This window comes from Bubalus bubalis, chromosome 8 (assembly GCF_019923935.1).
Source record: "Bubalus bubalis isolate 160015118507 breed Murrah chromosome 8, NDDB_SH_1, whole genome shotgun sequence".
NCBI lineage: Eukaryota > Metazoa > Chordata > Mammalia > Artiodactyla > Bovidae > Bubalus > Bubalus bubalis.
Genome location: NC_059164.1, coordinates 36,711,235 through 36,733,009, shown reverse-complemented (window position 1 = coordinate 36,733,009; position 21,775 = coordinate 36,711,235). Strand labels below are relative to the sequence as shown.

The window sequence follows — 21,775 nt, the reverse complement described above, 5'->3', positions numbered from 1 at the left end:
TATTTTGTGAACAATAAATGAAAATACAAAACACCTTCTATCAGGTATTGACAATTTGTGTTTTCTGGATGACATACCCTGTAACTTCATAGCACTGTACTTACACGAGTGAAGCTAGCTCAAGTGAACATGGCTTGAAAATTAATATCCTTGCTTCCAGCACCAATAAATAACTATGAAACAGCAATGTATATGAAGGAATACCAAAGACTCTAACTAAAAGTTTCATAATCAGTATGATACTACCTGATGTCTGTAGCCATGAAATTTACCTATTAAAGTGGAGATGAAGGAGGAGCTGGGATCAAAGGGACATCTGCCCCTTCCTCTCTCAGATCTGTGCGATTCCAGGTGAAAAAGGGGAGCCTGTCCAGAAAACCAGAAAAACCATTATGTATCTGCCAACTTTAATAAGAAGTTAATCTCTCAGAAAAAAATATATTCAACCTTGATTATTTACAAAACAAGTACTGTAAATAAGGCTCCAGTGAGAAACATCAAGGAATTTAGGAACAAACTGGATTTTATAAATAAATATGTGGATTTTAAGGCCCATGTGGTTTTCTCACTCTTCTCAAAAAGGATGCAGGTGCTGAAATTCACAATTTTCATCATTTCATCACACAGTATTAGCTATGTTGACATGTCACTTAAATATTTCAAATAAACGGAGACTTGACGGGGGGAAAAAAAGTTAGTAAAAAGGAGACTCATTGATAAACATGGAAATGGGTTTTATTACACAAAAGCCATTATTGATTTTTTTTGAATAATCTCTAAAAGAATATAACATGTTCTGTCAATAATTTGGAATATCTATTTTCAGTCATTTTTATTCCTCATCACATTCTCTTTGCAAAGGCATCTAATATTTAATAATTTACAGAATGATTACTACATAAATAATCACTGGGATATATATGTGTGGAAGTTGATGCCATATTATAAACAATATTTCACACAAATGAGATATTGAAAATATATTCTAGAAAATTACAGCTTTATTGGTTCCTAGTGTAATTGTATAACTACAGGACTTTTCCTAAGTGTTCTCAGATTTCAAAATTCTCATTAATGGGTATTTCTATAATTAATTTTCATTAAGTGTGCTATAAGTGCCTTCAGTTTTAAAAAATGTAGTTTGGCAAAGTGACAATAAAAGTCAATATATTAAATTTTGTAAGGGAAAAACTACTTTGCAATAGAATGTTGCCAACACTGCCCGTTGCAGCATCTATAAATAGCCCTGCTCATCTATAAATCATGAATCTGTACACAATCCAAAGTTCTGAGGACCCTATGAAGGTTGCATACACTTTTATACACTTTCATCTTGACTTCCCAATAACCAGCTCATTTACTCCACATTATCTATCCTGTCCCTTTCTTGTTGTTCTTATTCAACTTTTCTCTTTCACTCTGATATTCTAAAGTCATTGATCCTGCCATTCCAAGACTTTTCTAGTAAGTGCAGAGATCACCTGACCCCTATGACCTTCTTGTCTTGTCTTTGGAAATGAACCAAAGTCTACAGAACAAAGAAATACAAGAAGGTAAAGTGGTTGTCTGAGGAGGTCTTACAAACAGCTGAGAAAAGAAGAGAAGTGAAAGGCAAAGGAGAAAGGGAAAGACATACCCAACCGAATGCAAAATTCCAGAGAACAGCAAGACAGAAGAAAGCCTTCTTAAGTGAACAATGCAAAGAAATAAAGGAAAACAAAACAATGGAAAAGACAAGAGATCTCTTCAAGAAAACTGGAGATACCAGGGGACACTTCATGCAAGGATGGGCATATGAAGGACAGAAATGGCTAAGAAGAGATTAAGAGAAGTGGCAAGAACACACAGAAGAAATATACAAAAAAAGTCTTAATGACTCGGATAACCACAATAGTGTGGTCACTCACCTAGAGCCAGACATCCTCTGGTGTGAAGTAAAGTGGGACTAAGGAACTGAACTGAACTGAAGGAAGTATTATTATGAACAAAGCTAGTGCAGGTGATGGACGTCCAGCTGTAAATTGTGATACATATTTTTTAAATTTGAAGACTATGTAATGTGTGTTTGAAGTCTATAATACTTGTAACAAAATAATGAAGAGTTGTTTTGAACACCTGAAAGTTCTGTAACTCTTGTCTTATCACTTTGACCCTACCATCTTTGACCCTGTCCCCACACCTGGCTAGTTGTTAAATGAACATTTTTAATTACTAAATTAGGGTATCAGTTCATAGTATAGCAAGTTCTATAGTTATTTTTATTAACCAGAACATACCTTTCTTTAGAAGTATAAGATTCTGTCAATATTACGTATTTAAATCTCTGTGCTTTAACAATAATATTGTATCCCTGCTTTTTACTTTGTTTTTTAATTATTAAGTTAAATGAAGTTGTAACAAAAATGTATTGCCCAGTTGTTTTTTTTTCCTTTTTTAGCAAAGGATATTATAATACTATGACTAAAATAACATTTGATAATAAAAGCTAGTGAAGGATTGACATTTTTCATGTTAATGATTTGAGAGTCTAAGTATGGCTATGATCACACACAACCTTACATTCCTATTATTTTGAATTTAGCCTTGTTTGCTGATGAGGGCTTCCCTAGTGGCTCAGCTGGTGAAGAACCTTACTGCCAATGCAAGAGATGCAAGAGACATAGGTCAGTCCCTAGGTTGGGAAGGTCCCCTGGAGAAGGAAATGGACACCCACTCCAGTATTCTTGCCTGTAAAACTCCACAGACAGAAGAACCTGGTGGGCTACATAGTCCATGGAGTCACAAAGAGTCGGACACAACTGTGCAACTGATTCAGTTGTTTGCTGATACAAGGTAAATAGTTTCATCGCAGCTGTGGCCTCAGTAAATTTTATCTGCGCACCTTATGTACAATCACAACCTTAAAGCATGATTAGATGACAATTTAGAGAAGTTAAACAGACAAAGCAATGCCAGAAAAAGTCAGAAGATAAAATTATCTCACGTCCAATCAATATTTTATGACATGGTAAAAACAACAACAAAAAAATCTGCTTATGGTGAAAGCTGCTGCTGCTGCTGCTGCTGCTAAGTCGCTTCAGTCGTGTCTGACTCTGTGCAACCCCAGAGACGGCTGCCCACCAGGCTCCCCTGTCCCTGGGATTCTCCAGGCAAGAACACTGGAGTGGGTTGCCATTTCCTTCTCCAATGCATGAAAGTGAAAAGTGAAAGTGAAGTCACTCAGTCGTGTCCGACTCCTAGAGACCCCATGGACTGCAGCCCACCAGGCTCCTCCATCCATGGGATTTTCCAGGCAAGAGTACTGGAGTGGGGTGTCATTGCCTTTAATCAAACCTAAAAATGGTTCGTCTCTTATGAACATACTCAAAACTCCTATTTTTGTCACATCAATCTTTGTTGGTAACAAGTATGAGATTTCCACTGAACAAATCATAAACAATGAACAAGTTCAGAAAGTTAATTTCTACTGGAGATAAGGTGATTACTGAAACTATATTTCTGGTCTAATTTTATTGCTTCTCTGAAAACTTTTCACCATGCCTTCTGAAATCCTTATTTCATGATAGTGAAAGTTGCTTAGTCATGTCAAACTCTTAGGAACCCCATGGACTATACCCATATCCATGGAATTCTCCAGGCCAGAATACTGGAGTATGTAGCCTTTCCCTTCTCCAGGGGATCTTCCCAACCCAGGAATTGGACACAGGTCTCTGGCATTGCAGCCAGATTCTTTACCAACTGAGCCACAAAAGAAGCCCAAGAATACAGGCGTGGGTAGCTGATCCCTTCTCTAGGGGATCTTCCCAACCCAGGAATTGAACCAGGGTGTCCTGCACTGCAGGCAAATTCTTTACCAACTGAGCTAACAGGGAAGCCCATTTCATGATAAGTAAACTGCTAAGACCACACTCAATTTACAACAGGCTTCAACGTCTCCATGCCTTAATTAAGTTATAGCTCCCATACTCAGCATAATTATGGAGCCTCATGTTCATGTCCTAATGCCTGGAACCTATGAATATCTCATTTTGCATAATAGCAAAAGGGCTTTTTCAGATATGATTAAGAACCTCCAGATAGGGATGCTGCCAAGAATTATCCAGGTGAGCCCAATGTCATTATATTGGGCTATAAATATAATATCCCTAAAAATAGAGATTTGTTGATGATAGCCAAGAACCAAACCAAAGTGATGCAGTGTGAGGAAAATTAGACCTGCCATTCATTGCTGGCTGTGGCAATGGAAGAAGGAAGCCATGAGTCAAGGATGTGGGGGATTCTCCAGAAGCTGAAAAAAAGAATGAGATGGATTCTCATTCTTTAGGAGAATGAGATTCTCCTAAGTCTTATGGAAGGAATGCATTTCTGTTGACATCTTGATATTATTCCAGGAGAATCATTTTAGACTTCTCACCTACTGAATTATTACATAAAACATCTGTTTCATTCTCAGCCACTAAATTTGTGGTAATTTGTTACAGCAGCCTTAAAAAAAAAAAAAAAAAAAGAATGAAGCTCCTATGAGGATATTGTTCCATACAGCTTCTCATCCTTCCAACTCTTTTACATGATTAATTACAATACTTTTTATCCAATACAAAGTTGAAACCCTTTCTTTTTTTTTTTTTAAATATAAAGGTCCCTTCTCATCTTCTCCTTCTTAGTCAGCTCTCACTTTGTTCCTAGTATCTCATCCATGTGTCTACCTTCCCTATTTCTATAAACCTACTATAGTGATGCTGCTAAAGTAAACCATTCAAAAATATAAAGCAATCATTTACAATCAGTGATTTTTTAGCTCAGACCTCAAAGTTGCCAAGGAATGTATTAATATGTTTTCCTGGTCATGTCCTTGTATAACTCCTTTGAGTAGCTATATGCTCAGCTAGCCTGACTCGTGATCTGTCTTGACAATCAGCAGACAGTCTCACACCTTATGTCTGGTGGAGAAAATCAGTTTCCATTAATTATGTAATTATTCAAAAAAAATCAATTTCTTCTACGCCAGGTCTTGGCCTTAGAACAGAAAACAAAGTAGTAAACAAACAAACCCCAAGCCTCATCAGTCTACCTACTGGTCTCGTAAAATTACCCCTGATAGACTTTTCCTCTCCACCCCCCTGCTTTTTTTTTTTTTTTACCTGTATCTATCTGTGATATTCGATGCTGCTGCCCACACCATGGCACTTATTTAATTCATGCCTTTACCACTTATCACCTTAATTTTAACACAGCCTCCTGAGCAATGTCCCCAGCCCCAGCCATTAATCCTTTACTCTGTAGCCAAAGACTTCTTTCTGAATTTCCTCTTATCAACTCTCCACTTAAAATCTTTCATTGACTTCCCATAATCTCTAGAGAACAAAGTCTAAAGCCCTTAGAGTTTTTACATAGGGACTTTATGCAAAAGTACTTCACCTCTAAAATGCTCCTCTTACATTCTGAGTACCAACCACTCTGATTGCTTGTAGTTTTTTTTTCATCTTACTTGGGCTTGTTAATGTGTTTAGGACATCAATGCCCACACAATATTAAAAATTCAGCACAGACAATATGCATTTTGTGCATATTGTATGGGCATTTTATCACTTTCAAGAATCCTGATCTGACTCCTCTGCCTGCCCTAACATTGATTTCTTTCCCTTTCTGTGTCCTCCTGAAGCATCATGAAAATCTCTCTTTTATATCATTTACTTCTCTGTATTATAATTGTCTGATTCTCTTCCCTCCTGGTTTGTGAGGCCTCCTTGGAGAAACTGCCTATATGACATTTGTCTTTGATTCCCTGTATCAAATAAAATATCTGATGCATAATAAATGCCCAACTGTTCATGTTTTCTAAATAGTTTTATCTCCTTTGCTGTGTGTGCTTTGTCTATTTTCTAATGGATCTAAAACAATTCACAAAACATAGCTGTGGATAGGCACGTTGATTGAAAACTAAACAATCTGTACAAATTATAATGTTATACAATGTTGTATATGCTTTCTTGGGGCTTTGCATACAGCACTATCATCATTCTATTTTTTCTATATTTTGATTGCCTTTGGCTTTAGTAAACGTGACTACATTTTAAAAACAACTAAAGGAAAATTAAACATGTTTTTTTTCCTCAGCTATTTATTGAAGATCATTTATTTTCAGAAACATGTTGACAGTTTATGATAAACTCTTGCCAGGGTTAATATACTAAAGGTTAGGATGAATATAATATAATTTAATGTATTATGACTGTCATTAAAAATAATATCAAATACTGAAGAATTCTAGAGAGAACTTATTTTGTCTTCAAAGATCTTATTAATGACAGCATGTGATTTGAAGTACTATGAAGGTGTGACATGGAGGTACAGTTACTTCTTAGATAAGGTTCCCCTTTTGCACATGACTTTTTTAATGAGGAAAGGTATTTTCTTGATACTGTGGTATATCGTCATGAAACTTCAAAACTGAAATGACAATAAAGACTGAGTTCTTAATTTTTATCTAACAACCAACCTGACAATAGTTTTTAATGAACTAATCGGTATTATGCTCCATGATTTTAGAAGAAAGGCTTTCTTTGTCTTGTTAAGTTACTTGTGACAGAAAAATACATTGATCCAAGTCATCTTAATTTCTCAGAATTCTATATATGATTTTGGCAACTTTATACTGAGATGTGTAAATTTTTAAAAGGAAAAAAATTTACCATAGATAGAAGAGTATCGATGTTATGATAGAAAACAGGCAAATTCTAAACTTTTATTGCTCTGTTTTGCATAGGTTAAGCTAACTTCAAAATTAGCTACAAATTCAAGAATGAAGTTTTTTCACATTATTTCAAGAATTAACTGTGCTCTTAAATTTAGTGTACAATCCAATAAAATACTAAGAAGCAAGTAGTATAATTTTCTTCCATGAAATAAACTGCAGCACCCAAACCAACCAGAAAACTTGAGTCATGATGACCTTGTCAATGACCCCAAAGCAATCGAGTTTATGGTTCAAGTAATGTGTAATGCTGGTGTTTAACCCTACTGAGAATGCTGGTCACTACTTACACTGGCTTTCCATTATCTATGTTTTAACAGCTGGAATTTCTGCTTGAGTTACGTGGCTTAAACTTACAAGACATCGCTGGTATTAACAATGCGGGCAGCACTTTTTGTTTCAGCGTAACACAGAGAAGTTTTTCAATAGACCCTTGTGTGCTAGAGAAAAAGCAGGACACCTATCCTACCAATGTGTGCAGATGCATGTGTTTCTCTGAAAAATGTTTGTAAAGAATAAAGGGTACATTGTCCCAGGAGAGTTTCTCATTTAGGTCTTGAGAAGAGCCCTCAAAGCCCAGAAATCCTGCTATAAGCTCCTATCAATAGGTGTGAGTTACTACATAATCAGGTGTTAAACATGATGTCAATTAAATAAAATGAGAGTTTCCTCATTAATAAATCAGCTTTGTGAACTAATACTATTCTTGCCCTCAGCACCACTGAGATATACTGAAAGATGTCAAAAGTAAATTAGAACATTATAAACACAAGATAAAACAAGTAATCACTTGTTTTATTAGCTATTCTAATAGAAAAAAAAAAGCAAAATATATAGACTCACACTCATGTGTCCATCCACAAAGGTTGTTTCGGTACAAAAATGCCCCAAATAAATAGCATAACAGGCACTTAAATTCTTCACAAAAAAACCAGCTATTCAACTGTCTGTATCACAAGTTAATTTTGAATGTGATTCACTATATTGTTTATTTTTTCTCTTTCTTTTGCCATGCAATAAAATCATTTATTAAAGAATATTAAACATTTCCCAAAGGCTAAATAAATAAATTGAAAACACTGCAAAAAGGAGTGAGTAAGTTCAGCTCATTTGCTCAGTCGTGTCCGACTCTTTGCGAAGTTGTAAGTAAATGTTTTGACTTTAAAGCTATTAATTTTGCATTTTAATTGCTTTTTTCTTTACATTTTTCCCAAAAATGATGCATGTTTGTAAAATACTTTAAAATTTAATAAATATTCTTCCATATATTGTTTCATCCTCAAAATAAATCTGTAAACTAAGACAGGGTCAACAGTATTGTTCACAAATATTACTTTCTAAGTGAGGACTCACAGGCAAGATGAGTTTGTGCGAGTCTCAACAAGTGTCTTCTTGTTCTATATTATTTGACAGTATTACCCTACCTGCCACTGTAAAAGGAGAGTATGGGTATGTTTGTGTTGCCAGGCATGGCTATTTTTTTTTCATATTTAATGTATAATCAAGGTTTAAAATGTATATTAAGATTGTTTTAAAGAAGACAAGTATTTATTTATTCAGTTACATGTTCAAAGGTTTTATTTCCTTAAATATTATTGGAATAGCTTGCAAAAACACTAAAATCTTTTAAAATTATGTACTACATCTAAGTAAAATTCTAACTCAACTGTCTTGTGTTCAATTTTTTAAAAAGATTTGCTTTAACCTTTATTTGAAGGCAAAATCATCCTTACCCCTCTCTGTGCATCCTTTAACTATTACTTCCATTCTGCCCCTCATTCTATGTGCCTTCATCATATGCCAATATTATCTTAAATTCCACACTGATATCTCTGCCTAGTGGATTTGTATGGTAGGCTGTACTAAGAGTATTAGAAGCAAATACTCTTCAAATTGTAATTATAATGCTGTCTTGAAGCTTTTACTAGAAAACAGCATCACTCATGTCTCCCACATCTTCCTCATCATCTTCTTCAAAATAATCATGTCATTCTCCCTCTGTAAAATCTTTAGTGCCTCCTCATTATCATGAAATAAAGTCTAACTTCTAGAATGGTAGTTCAGAATCTTCACAGTTTGATAAATGCTTTATCCTTTATGATTTTCACCATCCAATCAAAACTCCAGCAGTATGAGCTGACTATCTTTAAAATTTTTTGCATCAAAAACATTCATAGCTCTGATTACACTTTCCCTTTGGGAAAAGAGAATTTTATCCTTCATTTTCTTTACAATACTAACTCTTAATAATGACCAAATGATGCTGAAAAATTATTTCACTGATACTCTCCAAGACTTCAAGCAAAACTTCTCCCATGGCCTCTGCTATAAATCTCTTGCAGCATTATCCTCACTGTGATGATGTGTATTTGAGTAGTTCCACAGACATTTCAGAAGCCTATGTTGCAATCATTCAGAAAATATTGAATTTAGGAAGCAGATTCATGCTACTCCTTTTAAATCCCATAAAATTAAGTAAAGTAGCCTAACTGTCAGGGAGGATTAGAGAGAAAATGCCTACCTCAGGAAACATGAAAAGTCTCAAGTAACCTAATTTTACACCTCAAGAAACTAGAAAAAGAAGACCAAACAAAACCAAAGTTAGTGAAAGGAAGAAAATAACAAACATCACAGCAGGAATAAATGAAATAGAGACTAAAAAGACAATAGAAAAGATCAATGAAACTAAGAACTAGTTCTGTAAAAAGATAAATCAAATTGAGAAATATTTAAATAGATAAATTTTAAAAAGCAGAAGTCAAAGAAATAAAATAATATATGAAAAAATGATATTACAGTTGATACCACAGAAATACAAAGAATCATAAGAGACTACTATGAACAATTACACACCAACAAACTAGACAACCTAGAAAAAAATGGATAAACTCCTAGAAACATATGGCCTGCAAAGACTGAATCATCATGTAACAGAAAATCTGAACAGATATATTACCAGTAAGGATATTGAATCCATAATCAAAAAACCTCCCAACAAATAAAAGTTCAGGACCAAATGGCTTCACTGGTAAATTGTACCAAATAGTCAAAGAATTAATACCAACCCCTCTCAAAGTATTTCAAAAACAGAAGAGGTGGGACCTCTTCCACATTCATCTTGTAAGGCCAGCATTACCTTGATACCAAAGCCAGACAAATGCATGAGAAAAGAAAATTATAGACTAGTATGCCTGATGAACTTAGAAGCAAAAATCCTCAACAAAATATTAGCAAATTAAATTCAATAATACATTAAAATGATCAAATAAGAATGGTCAAACATTTGAGGTCAATATGATGCACCACAGAAACAAAATGAGGAATAAAAGTCATATGATCATCTAAATAAATTCAGAAAAAGCATCTGACTATATATATATATAATAAGCATATTATTTATATATATATATATATATAATATAGAAAGAACTCAAACAATCTGATTTTAAAAAAATGTGCGGAAGATATGAACAAACAAATTCATCCAAAAAGATATATGATGGCCAATTGATATATGAAAAGATCCCTACACCATTAATCCTGCTGCTGCTGCTGCTAAGTCGCTTCAGTCGTGTCTGACTCTGTGCGACCCCATAGACGGCAGCCCACCAGGCTCCCCCGTCCCTGGGATTCTCCAGGCAAGAACACTGGAGTGGGTTGCCATTTCCTTCTCCAATGCAGGAAAGTGAAAAGTGAAAGGAAAGTCGCTCAGTCGTGTCTGACTCTTCACAACCCCATGGACTGCAGCCCACCAGGCTTCTCCATCCATGGGATTTCCCAGGCAAGAGTGCTGGAGTGGGGTGCCATTGCCTTCTCCACATTAATCCTTAGGAAAATGCAAATCAAAACCAGAATAACACCTCACACCTGTTAAAATGGCTATTATCAAAAAATATAAAAATAATAAGTTTTAGCAAGGATACAGATCAAAGGGAACCCTATGCATTGTTGGTGAGAATATAAATTGGCACATCAATTATAGAAAATAGTAAGGAGGTTCCTCAAAAAATTAAAAGTGAAACTACTGTATATCCAGCAATTCTTCTAGGTATATATCTAAAGAAAACAAAAACAATAGATTCAAAAATATACAGGCACTTCCATGTTCACTGAAGCATTATTAACAATAACTGAGATAATGGCAACAACCTAACAATTTTGTTATCCATTCATCTATTGGACAAGTAGGTTGTTCCCATTATCTCAGTTATTGTTAATAATGCTGCAGTGTATACAAACACACACACACATATATGTATACACACACACACACATATACATATATGGCTTTGCATGCCACGCAAGAGACCCAGTTTCATCCCTGGGTCAGGAAGATCCCTGGAGAAAAGAATGACAGCTCACTCCAGTATTCTTGCCTGGAGAATTCCATGGACAGAGAAGGCTGGTGGGTTCAGTCCATGGGGTCACAAAGAGTTGGACACGACTAAACAATCTTATATAAAGCCCTATATATAAACATATATATATACCCACACATATATATATACATAATACATATATGTATGTATTACATTATTCAGTCATAAAAACAATGAAATTTGGACATATGTAGTAGAAGTGAGAAATAGAATTAAGGGACTAGATCTGATAGAATGCCTGATGAACTATGGAGAGAGGTTGGTGACATTGTACAGGAGACAGGAATCAAGACCATGGAGACAGGAATCAAGACCATCCCCAAGAAAAAGAAATGCCAAAAAGCAAAATGGCTGTCTGAAGAGGCCTTATAGCTGTGCAAAGAAGGGAAGTGAAAAGCAAAGAAGAAAAGGAAAGATATAAACATCTGAATGCAGAATTCCAAAGAATATCAAGGAGAGATAAGAAAGCCTTCCTCAGTGATCAATGCAAAGAAATAGAGGAAAACAACAGAATGGGAAAGACTAGAGATCTCTTCAAGAAAATTAGAGATACAAAGGGAACATTTCATGCAAAGATGGGCTCAATAAAGGACAGACATGGTAGGGACCTAACAGAAGCAGAAGATATTAAGAAAAGGTGGCAAGAATACAAAGAAGAACTGTACAAAAGAGATCTTCATGACCCAGATAATCACGATGGTGTGATCACTCACCTAGAGCCACACATCCTGGAATGTGAAGTCAAGTGGGCCTTAGGAAGCATCACTATGAACAAAGCTAGGGGAGATGATGGAATTCCAGTTGAGCTATTTCAAATCCTGAAAGATGATGCTGTGAAAGTGCTGCACTTAATATGCCAGCAAGTTTGGAAAACTCAGCAGTGGCCACAGGACTGGAAAAGTTCAGCGTTCATTCCAATCCCAAAGAAAGGCAATGCATAAGAATGCTCAAACTACCACACAATTGCACTCATCTCACATGCTAGTAAAGTAATGCTCAAAATTCTCCAAGCCAGGTTTCAGCAATACGTGAACCGTGAACTTCCAGATGTTCAAGCTGGTTTTAGAAAAGGCAGAGGAACCAGAGATCAAATTGCCAACATCCATTGGATCATTGAAAAAGCAAGGGAGTTCCAGAAAAAACATCTATTTCTGCTTTCTTGACTATGCCAAAGCCTTGGACTGTGTGGATCACAATAAACTGTGGAAAATTCTGAAAGAGACAGGAATACCAGACCACCTGACCTGCTTCTTGAGAAACCTGTATGCAGGTCAAGAAACAACAATTAGAGCTGGACATGGAACAACAGACTGGTTCCAAATAGGAAAAGGAGTACGTCAAGGCTGTATATTGTCACCTTGCTTATTTAACTTACATGCAGAGTACATCATGAGAAACGCTGGGCTGGAAGAAACACAAGCTGGAATAAAGATTGCTGGGAGAAATATCAATATCCTCAGATATGCAGATGATACCACCCTTATGGCAGAAAGTGAAGACCTAAACAGCCTCTTGATGAAAGTGAAAGAGGAGAGTGAAAAAGTTGGCTTAAAGCTCAACATTAAGATCATGGCATCTGGTCCCATCACTTTATGGCAAATAGATGGGGAAACAGTGGAAACAGTGGCTGACTTTATTTTTCTGGGCTCCAAAATCACTGCAGATGGTGATTGTAGCCATGAAATTCAAAGACGCTTACTCCTTGGAAGGAAAGTTATGACCAACCTAGACAGCATATTAAAAAGGAGATACATTACTTTGTCAGCGAAGGTCCATTCTAGTCAAGGCTATTGTTTTTCCAGTGGTCATGTATGGATGTGAGAGTTGGACTATAAAGAAAGCTAAGCATTGAAGAATTGATACTTTTGAACTGTGGTGTTGGAGAAGACTCTTGAGAGTCCCTTGGACTGCACAGAGATCCAACCAGTCCATTCTAAAGGAGACCAGTCCTGGGTATTCACTGGAAGGACTGATGTTGAAGCTGATAGTCTAATACTTTGGCCCCTTGATGAGAAGAGCTGACTCATTTGAAAAGACCCTGATGCTGGAAAAGGTTGAGGATAGGAGGAGAAGGGGATGACAGAGGATGAGAAGGTTGTATGGCATCACCGACTCAATGGACATGGGTTTGGGTGGACTCCGGGAGTTGGTGATGGACAGGAAGGCCTGGAGTGCTGGGGTTCATGGGGCCACAAAGAGTCGGACACAACTGAGCGACTGAACTGAACAATCTGAGTATACCTTGAGGGCATTATGCTAAGTGAAATAAGTCAGATAAAGACAAATACCATATGATCTCCCTCACTGTGTAATCTAAAAGAAGAAAATAAGCTCTAGATACTCATAGATACAAAGAATAAATGGGTGCTAGTCAGAATCAGGGAGTGGGGGTAGGAGACATAGCTACACCTGTTTTTATTTTAAGTTTTTTAGTACAAGTTTTTAAGCCTAAAAATTTTAAATAATAATAAACATTAATTTAACCAATGGCTAACAAAAATGAACAGGTGATTGCAAGTGCTATATAGTAGGCTAATTTTGTTCATTAACCAAAATATTAACTGAATTTCAATAATAAATACATTGTAATTATTGAATCATATTAGACACATACATCATTTCAATGGCAGAAATGAAATAAGGTCTCTGATATGTTTTTCTCATAAATTAGTGAAAAGAAAAAAAAATGAAGAGAAAGAAGGAAAATTAGAATAGGAATAAGAACTAGAATAAGAATGAAGATGCTTTCCAAATAAAGTTAAGTCAAAGTGGAGATAAGAAAGTTTCTGATTTGATCTAGCTCAAGACCTCTTTCAACCTCAATTTCATTACTTGTAAAAAAAAAAAAAAAAGAAATAATACTTCTATGCTGTTATCTCCTACAACTTTTGTGACAATCAGAGGAAGAAAATGGGTATAAAGGCCACTGAGAAACTACAGGAACTAGAACATATGAATATATGACAAAACCATATATGAAAATAAAACTGATCTCTTACAAAACCAAGGGTTTGCAACCAAATATTTTATATCCAACCCAATAGTGCCTAATGCTGATTTCATTCAGCAATTTGTTTTTGTTGTTCTACAGTGAACTTTATAAAGCCTTCTTCTATATTATAAGAAGTCAAAGTGGTATAAGAATGCACATTAATATGGATAGTATTTCAAAGCACAGTAGATAAGTGATGGATTATTCGAAAAATAGTGTTTGGACAACTGGACTGCCATCTGGAAAAAAATAAAGTGTGATTACTACCTCATGTCCTATCGCCCTGTAGATATACTCCAGACTGATCAGCAATTTAAACATACTGGGAATAGAGAAAGACATAAAAATTTTGTATATAACCTTGGATTCAGGGAAAGGACTTTTAAAATAAAACACAAAATTCAGAAGGCTTAAAAGAAAGACTGATAAATAATATGACTGAAAAGTTTTGAAAAATTCTATATGGAAAACAAACATTTTTTCACTCTAAAAACAAGACTTTTATTTTTCTTAATTTATAATAAATTTATACAAATCAATAAAATATCACAAAATCAACCTTTAAAAAATGCTCTGGGGTCACAGATACACAAAGTAGGCATGGAATAGCATTTCATTCTAGAAAGCAAAGGAAGTTATCAAAACTATTAGGGTTATATTATAAAGACTTAGGTGTCAACTTAACAAGGTATCTACTGTACAAATATGGGACAATCCACTGATCAACAAGAATAATGACTGCAAAGGGTTGAAATAAGCCTAAACAGCCTAAGAATATAAAAAGCTGAATACTGGCAACATTTCTCGGAATATCATAAAAGGCCATATTAGTAAGTACCCTATTATAATTAAATATGTAGTTCTAAGATTAAGAATGCTGGTATTTTAATTATTTGAAAGATGCACACAGCCAGTTTTCTTATAATTATAACATGGGTTCTGATTTGATTCACTTACCTTATGATCATCTGTGTCTGATTTGGGAAAAAGTCAAATTTAATGTGATAGAAAATCCATCACACATGTCTAGTCAGTCCTTGCCTGAACCAGCCAGTTAATCTGACTTCGAATTTGCATATTGACCTGAAATTGAACTTATACTGAGACTGAAATAGCATTCCATAACAAATTACTCAAGTAGCTTATTTGAAATCTCTTTACATAAACAAATTACACAATACTTAAAGCAGGTGCATCTATATGCAAAAAATGCTGAAGAAAATAAAATTTTGTAGTAATTGATATCACAGCCTAGATTATGAAACCTAGCTGCTGCTTAATAGAAAGCTATAAAATTTAGTGAAGTAATTATGGCTATATTTTTGAGCAGGTATGGATGTGCTATCCTGTATAAATATTTTAGGGTGAATTTTGTAGGAAAATATAGATGCAGTAAAGATTTGTTCAGTGTCAACAGATGTTTAACTTCTGGTAATCTCTATACACTGTATGATAAAATAATTGGCATAACATAACCAACAAGCAATTGGATTAAACTCTGTTTCTTGAATAAAACATATGCTATCTGCTAATTTATATATAGGCATATAGGATAATCTGGGAGAAGGCAATGGCACCCCACTCCAGTACTCTTGCCTGGAAAATCCCATGGACCGAGGAGCCTGGTGGGCTGCAGTCCATGGGGTCGCTAAGAGTCAGACACGACTGAGCGACTTCACTTTCACTTTCCACTTTCATGCATTGGAGAAGGAAATGGCAACCCACTCCAGTGTTCTTGCCTGGAGAATCCCATGGATGGAGAAGCCTGGTAGGCTGCAGTCCATGGGGTCGCACAGAGTGGGACACGACTGAAGCGACTTAGCAGCAGCAGGATAATCTATATATAAACATTATATATTTTAATATGTAAAATATAAATAGGGGATATTATTATTAAATATCCCTTACTATTAATTTATTCATATAAAAATTAAATAGAAGAGAGCTAGAAATAATTCAGAATAAGTACTTATGCATCCCTTCAAAAATGTAACTGAAGAATGGAGATAATTATCTAGATGTTTACACATGGCAAGAGAAAAGCCATATTGACTGAAGTCAGCTTAAAGATCTGGGTTTCTCTTCTGCACTGCTCTTCCCGTCCACCTTCTCTGGGTTTGACTACTCTCACTGCTATTCTGACCACACACAATGAAGCAAGAATAAAAATTCTTTTTTGAGAACAAAGATGCTTTTCATAAAACTATGAATATCTACTTTTCATGAGAAGGAAGTCATAGCCCCTTTTTAGTATGCAGCCAGCCTGCAGAGCCATCCCTCATTTCTGAGTCCCTGTTCCCTTTCACTTGGACACTTTTGAAAACTCTTCCGTCTTATGAGTGTTCCTACTGCTGACTGACTCATACATGGTCACAAAGGATCCCAGTCCTGTGAGGAGAAGAAAGAATTGCTGGTAAAAGGAAAAAGAAATCCACCATCTGCACAGCAAGGACTGGACAGCTGCAGGGAAGGGATGCTTGCTGTAACTAACAGCTGATTTGTCATCAGCTCTGGCTGGAGCCACGCAGCTCTCAGAGTTAAAAGTGTAAACAAAGGAAATTTTGAAAAATAGGGTTAATGGATATAGTCTTTGATGGTTATCAGAAGAGTCTAGGTTAGGGGATAACTGTCTTTTTCTCAGGAAAAGAGGAAATGTACCTACATTGCAGTCTTCTTACAAAGTTAGAGCATTCCAAAATTACTTTCAAAGCTGGTAATAATTGAACCCGTTCTGATTTTATGATGTCCATTACACACACTAATCCACTCTCTATGCCTCAAATGAGAAGTCTGCTCCATGATCTAGTCTTGAGTGTGAAAGTATACATTCTCTTTTTCTTCTTGCATCTCAGTCCTCCCTTTCTCAAACCTCCCCAATTAGCTTATCACACAGAAGTAAAAGGCATGTGAACATATCCTTAGTATGCTTTACTTTTTATATGATTATTCTGGAGGCTCATACCCTGCAGATATAGAGTAGAACAGAAATAGAATACAATTAAAATAGACAACCAGCACGTTACATTAAGGCCACATGGTCAATGACAACAGAATGGAGGGTGAACACGGGGCCTAACATGCACTTCAGAGGACATCATTTCAGTGTGCACTTGAACTCAATGAGCACTTCACTCTTCTGCATAGGGCACTGTGTTAGGTACTGCAAGTTAATAAGCATTTCTAAAGAGCACTTAACGAAGATACAAAACACTTTTACCTACATGTTCTTCTTCACTGCTTATCTCAAGTCTTTAAGATAGATATTTAACCTATTTTAAATACAGTGATCCTTCAAAGAACATCACATAGGAAGGAACTGTGTCTTCTGGGCTCTAGATAGGGAAATATAATTAATGTAACAAGTGCCTCAGTGTCAAAAAGTCCTATACTGATATTATGAGGACAGTAAATTGGAACCTAATTCTAGTACTGAGGGTAGAGTACTCTCTCTGGCTTGAGGTAGGGAATGGTAATATTCTAGGATGCTTTTCCTGAAAGAAACAAAAGAACAGTTGATTGGAATTTATACTTGGAACACTTTCTGTGTTTCAGATACTGTGCTAAGAACATTGTTCATTTATTTCATTGTTCTTAAGCTTACTACAACACTAAGAGATCATTTTATCCTCATTTTTTCAAATAAAATTTCTGAGGCTCAGGTACCTTTAAAAGTGTATCCAAATCCTCACAGCTCATAACAGGAAGATCTAATTCAATAGTCTCTTGACCATTCTCTTAAAAGGAAAGCAGGAAGAAGGAGGAAAAAGAAATTCATGATGACAGAATAGGTATGAAAGAAGCAAGTAGCCCTGATTAACTGTGATCAAACATTTAATGAGGAAGTTCAATAAACAAGGAGAGAGGGCTAAGAAACTACATTAGAACTAGACAGTGAAGGATGCTGAGATAAGGCATTTGGACTTCCTTCCCTCAATGTGCAATGGGAATCAGGAATACATATTTTGAAAAGACTTATTTTCAAGCAAGGTTAAATTTGACAGCAGACTGAAATACAGCAAGACTGAGGAGCAAGTGAAAAGTGAAGGAGAGCTAGTGGAGGCAGTCAGGATTGACAGTGATTCTGGCAGAAGGAACATAAAGAGGAATGGACGGATTGGAAAGAGAGTTTAAAGATACAGCTGAAAGGATACTGCTACTGACTTAAGTTGAAGGAAAGCTAGACGTATTAACGCATGAGCGAAAAGAAAAAAAGTATTATCTTTTAACTGGGATAAGAGCTCAGTGAAAAGGAATGAAGGAATAGGTTTTTAGGAAACAATAAATTTCATATTAGGAATGTGTTTGATTATTGATTTGGATACTTTTTTGGGTTGTGTATTATTTTTCCTTGGCAGACTATGCTGAATACGATTGTCCTTTTAAATAAGTCAACAAAACATCCTTGTCATTTTCCTGTTTCTAAGACTTTCCTGGTTAATGGTTTTACCTTAGAGGCATATGTGATCCACCTTATCCTTTGATCTATATACTTTGTAAACAATGATAGGAAATAACAGAAACTTGGCATAGGATATCAAAAGATCTGTCAGGAGTAGGAATTCAGATTTATAAACAGTTGATGCCACTGGAGAAGCTAAAGGAATAAGGCTGAAGATGCCGCCACTACTTTTGACAGTTGACAATTACATAATATTTATCATCAGTCAAGCACTAGTCCAAGTGCTTTACTTTTATTAACCCAGTCCTCAGAACAACTCTACCCACTCCAGTGTTCTTGCCTGGGGAATCCCAGGGACAGGACAGCCTGGTGGGCTGCCGTCTATGGGGTCACACAGAGTCGGACACGACTGATGTGACTTAGCAGCAGCAGCAGAACAACTCTATACATGAGATTAGCTCCATTTTATGTAAGAGGACATTGAGGCATGGAGAGAAGAGTGACCTGGTCTAAATTATTACACAGTCAGTAAAAGACTGGGATTAAGCCTAGAGGTATGGAATTATTTTTTATATATATATATATATATATATATATACACACACACACACACACATACACACACACACACACACATGCAATTAATATCACCACTGAACCACTACCATCGGTTTGGTCTGTGGCCTTCCAGAGAGAAAGAGAGATCTGAAAGACACAGCCTAAAGTGCTAGTGGTGATTTAGTCTAGTGGAGGGATGGAGACTATGGAAATGTTGAAGAAAACACTTTCAATTTGTCTCTGTCTTTTGACTACCTCATAAAGGTGAAGGCAATGACATGTATGACTATAAATGACTGAAACAATGTCATTACGTACATCCCAGGGATGGGGAGCCTGGAGGGCCGCCGTCTCTGGGGTTGCACAGTGTCAGACACGACTGAAGCGACTTAGCAGCAGCAGCAGCAAGTCAATATATAATTATGGAGAAAAATGTAGAATATAAATCTTTAAAAGCTAAAAACAATAAATTTTCATAATTTGACTATTTAAGAAGAACCACTGAGAAGCTGTTATATTTCCTTCTAGTCTTTAAAGCATCTTTGATATCTTATTTAATAGAGCTTATGTTATACTGAATTTCACTTGGATGTGCAAAACACAGTATGGAGCTCTATCTCCATTTCCTTAATGAACACTTCTCAGTCTCCAGTGCGATGATACTTTATGTGCAGAACTGTTTCCTCAGCCCTGGCATTCGCTGATTTTTATTTCCATAAATAACACTGGGTGAACAGATGTCTACCAGCCTGGTTTTGATCACGAAACACGGAGATACGCAAGTCTCCATGTATTCATCTCAGCATCCTTTGGGCTCCTGTTGCCTGTGTCCTCTCGCATACTCAGCTACCATCTCATCTCAACAGTGATTTAGCCACCTGAGGGGAAGGGAATGGTAGACCTACAGAAATTCCTAAAAGGAAAACACCATCTGTGTAGGGTTGGTTTACTTGTTTTCTTCCTTCCTGTGTTTGTGAAAGCTGTTACACTGGAGGTCACATTTTTCTTTCTGTGTTTTTGTCCTGTTTTATAGCCTTTTTGGATTCAGCTTTATGTTCAGGCCAGTCTCTACGGCATGTAAGTAATATGTTGTCACCTAGCCTCTCTCCAGATGTTCCTGGCAAAGTTCTGAGAGTTTACCAGAAACTTCTCTGCTTCCCCTGGGGAGGCACTGCTCTGTTAAGTCCCACTAAGTGCCTTCCTCCAGTCTGGTTCTGCTTTACAGCTAATAAAATATCCCTGGATTTTCCAGCATACAGTAGCATCTTGTCCTTAGTAGCAAATGCTGATGCACATTCTCCTCTTTGATGTAATCTTTCTAGTAATTTCAACAGAAAATCAGCAAGAAGGTGGTTCTTAAGACTTGGAGTAGGTTATGGCCTGTATCAGCTTGGATCCAATCAAGAGACCAGAAAAAAAAAAAAAAAAACCCACAAAATTTAAACAGGAGACATTGAACATAAACAAATATTAAGTGATGATAGAAGATTAAGCATAAAGATAAAATGAGGACTGAAGAAGGACAAACTGGGAAGGATTTCCACACATTGAACGATGCATGTGTTTGCATGCTGGGGGACAGGGGAGAAACGTGTGGTATGTCCAGGTCAGGGTTCTGCTCAACGTCTCCAGGCAAGTGGAACCACCCTCAGGCACACAGAGAAAACCACTGGAGTTCAGAGTATCAGAGGAGGACCTGGTGTGCTGGTGTGGGCGTGGTTCACTGGATGACCAGCTCCGTGTGTCCCCCAGCTCCCGGACAGGAAAAGGCGTGGGAAGCAGCGCTTCGGCCTGGGCTGGGGGCAGCCCTACATGCACTCTCCATGCCACTCCTGTCTAAGTTGAGAGCTGCAGCCACATGTGAGAGAAAGTTGTGTCCTCTGGGCACTTCACACTGAAGCATACCAAAAGAGGCTGAGGAATGGAGAAAAAGGTGCCCTCTCCAGAAGACTGGTGAAGGAGCCCCAGCCTGAGCACGACCTGAATCAATGAGGACCACCTTTTTCTTCTGAAACATCTTGCAGCGCCACCTACTGACAAAAGTTTAGCAACCGGCAGTTTAAAGGCATCTGCTAAGTTGCTTCACTCGTGTCCGACTCTGTGCAACCCACAGACGGCAGCTCTCCAGGCTCCTCTGTCCCTGGGATTCTCCAGGCAAGAATACCAGAGTGGGTTGCCATTTCCTTCTCCTAAAGGCAACTGACTAAGGACTTATGAATTACACCCCCAGAATAGAATTCCCCTTTGTCACAGAACACGATCTGGAAAGCGATATCATATCTCTTTTTTTATATTCTATTGGAGAAGCAAGTTATAGGTCCAGGTCCTGCCCACTCAAGGAAGAGGGATTAAACAGAGCACGGGTCTGCCCACCACAAACTACATTATTCACAATCACCAAAAACTGGAAATGACCCAAATGCCCCTCAAAATGTGAATGGATAAGCAAACTAAGATATATCGATGCTATGAAATACTCCACAGTAATGCAAGTGAATAAACTATTGATATACACATGACTCGATCCATCTCAAATCATTTATGCCAAGTGATAGAAGCCAATCTCAAAGTTTGCCTTCTGTGCAATCCCCTTTAGATGGCATTCTCCAGCTTACAAAACTACTGAGACAGGCAACAGTTGCTGACGTCTGGGAAGGAGTTCAGAAAGCTTGACTGGAAATCCTGTTAGTGGT

General features: G+C 36.8%; 1 protein-coding gene across 1 annotated transcript in view; it reads right to left on the bottom strand.

The window, feature by feature from the left end:
* SEMA3E (semaphorin 3E) overlaps positions 1-21,775 on the bottom strand; it is a 274,076-nt gene that overhangs the window by 62,066 nt on the left and 190,235 nt on the right. Inside the window, exon 5 of the mRNA XM_006049428.4 lies at positions 273-366. Coding sequence (XP_006049490.3) covers positions 273-366 — 94 coding nt within the window. The remainder of the gene's footprint in view (positions 1-272; positions 367-21,775) is intronic.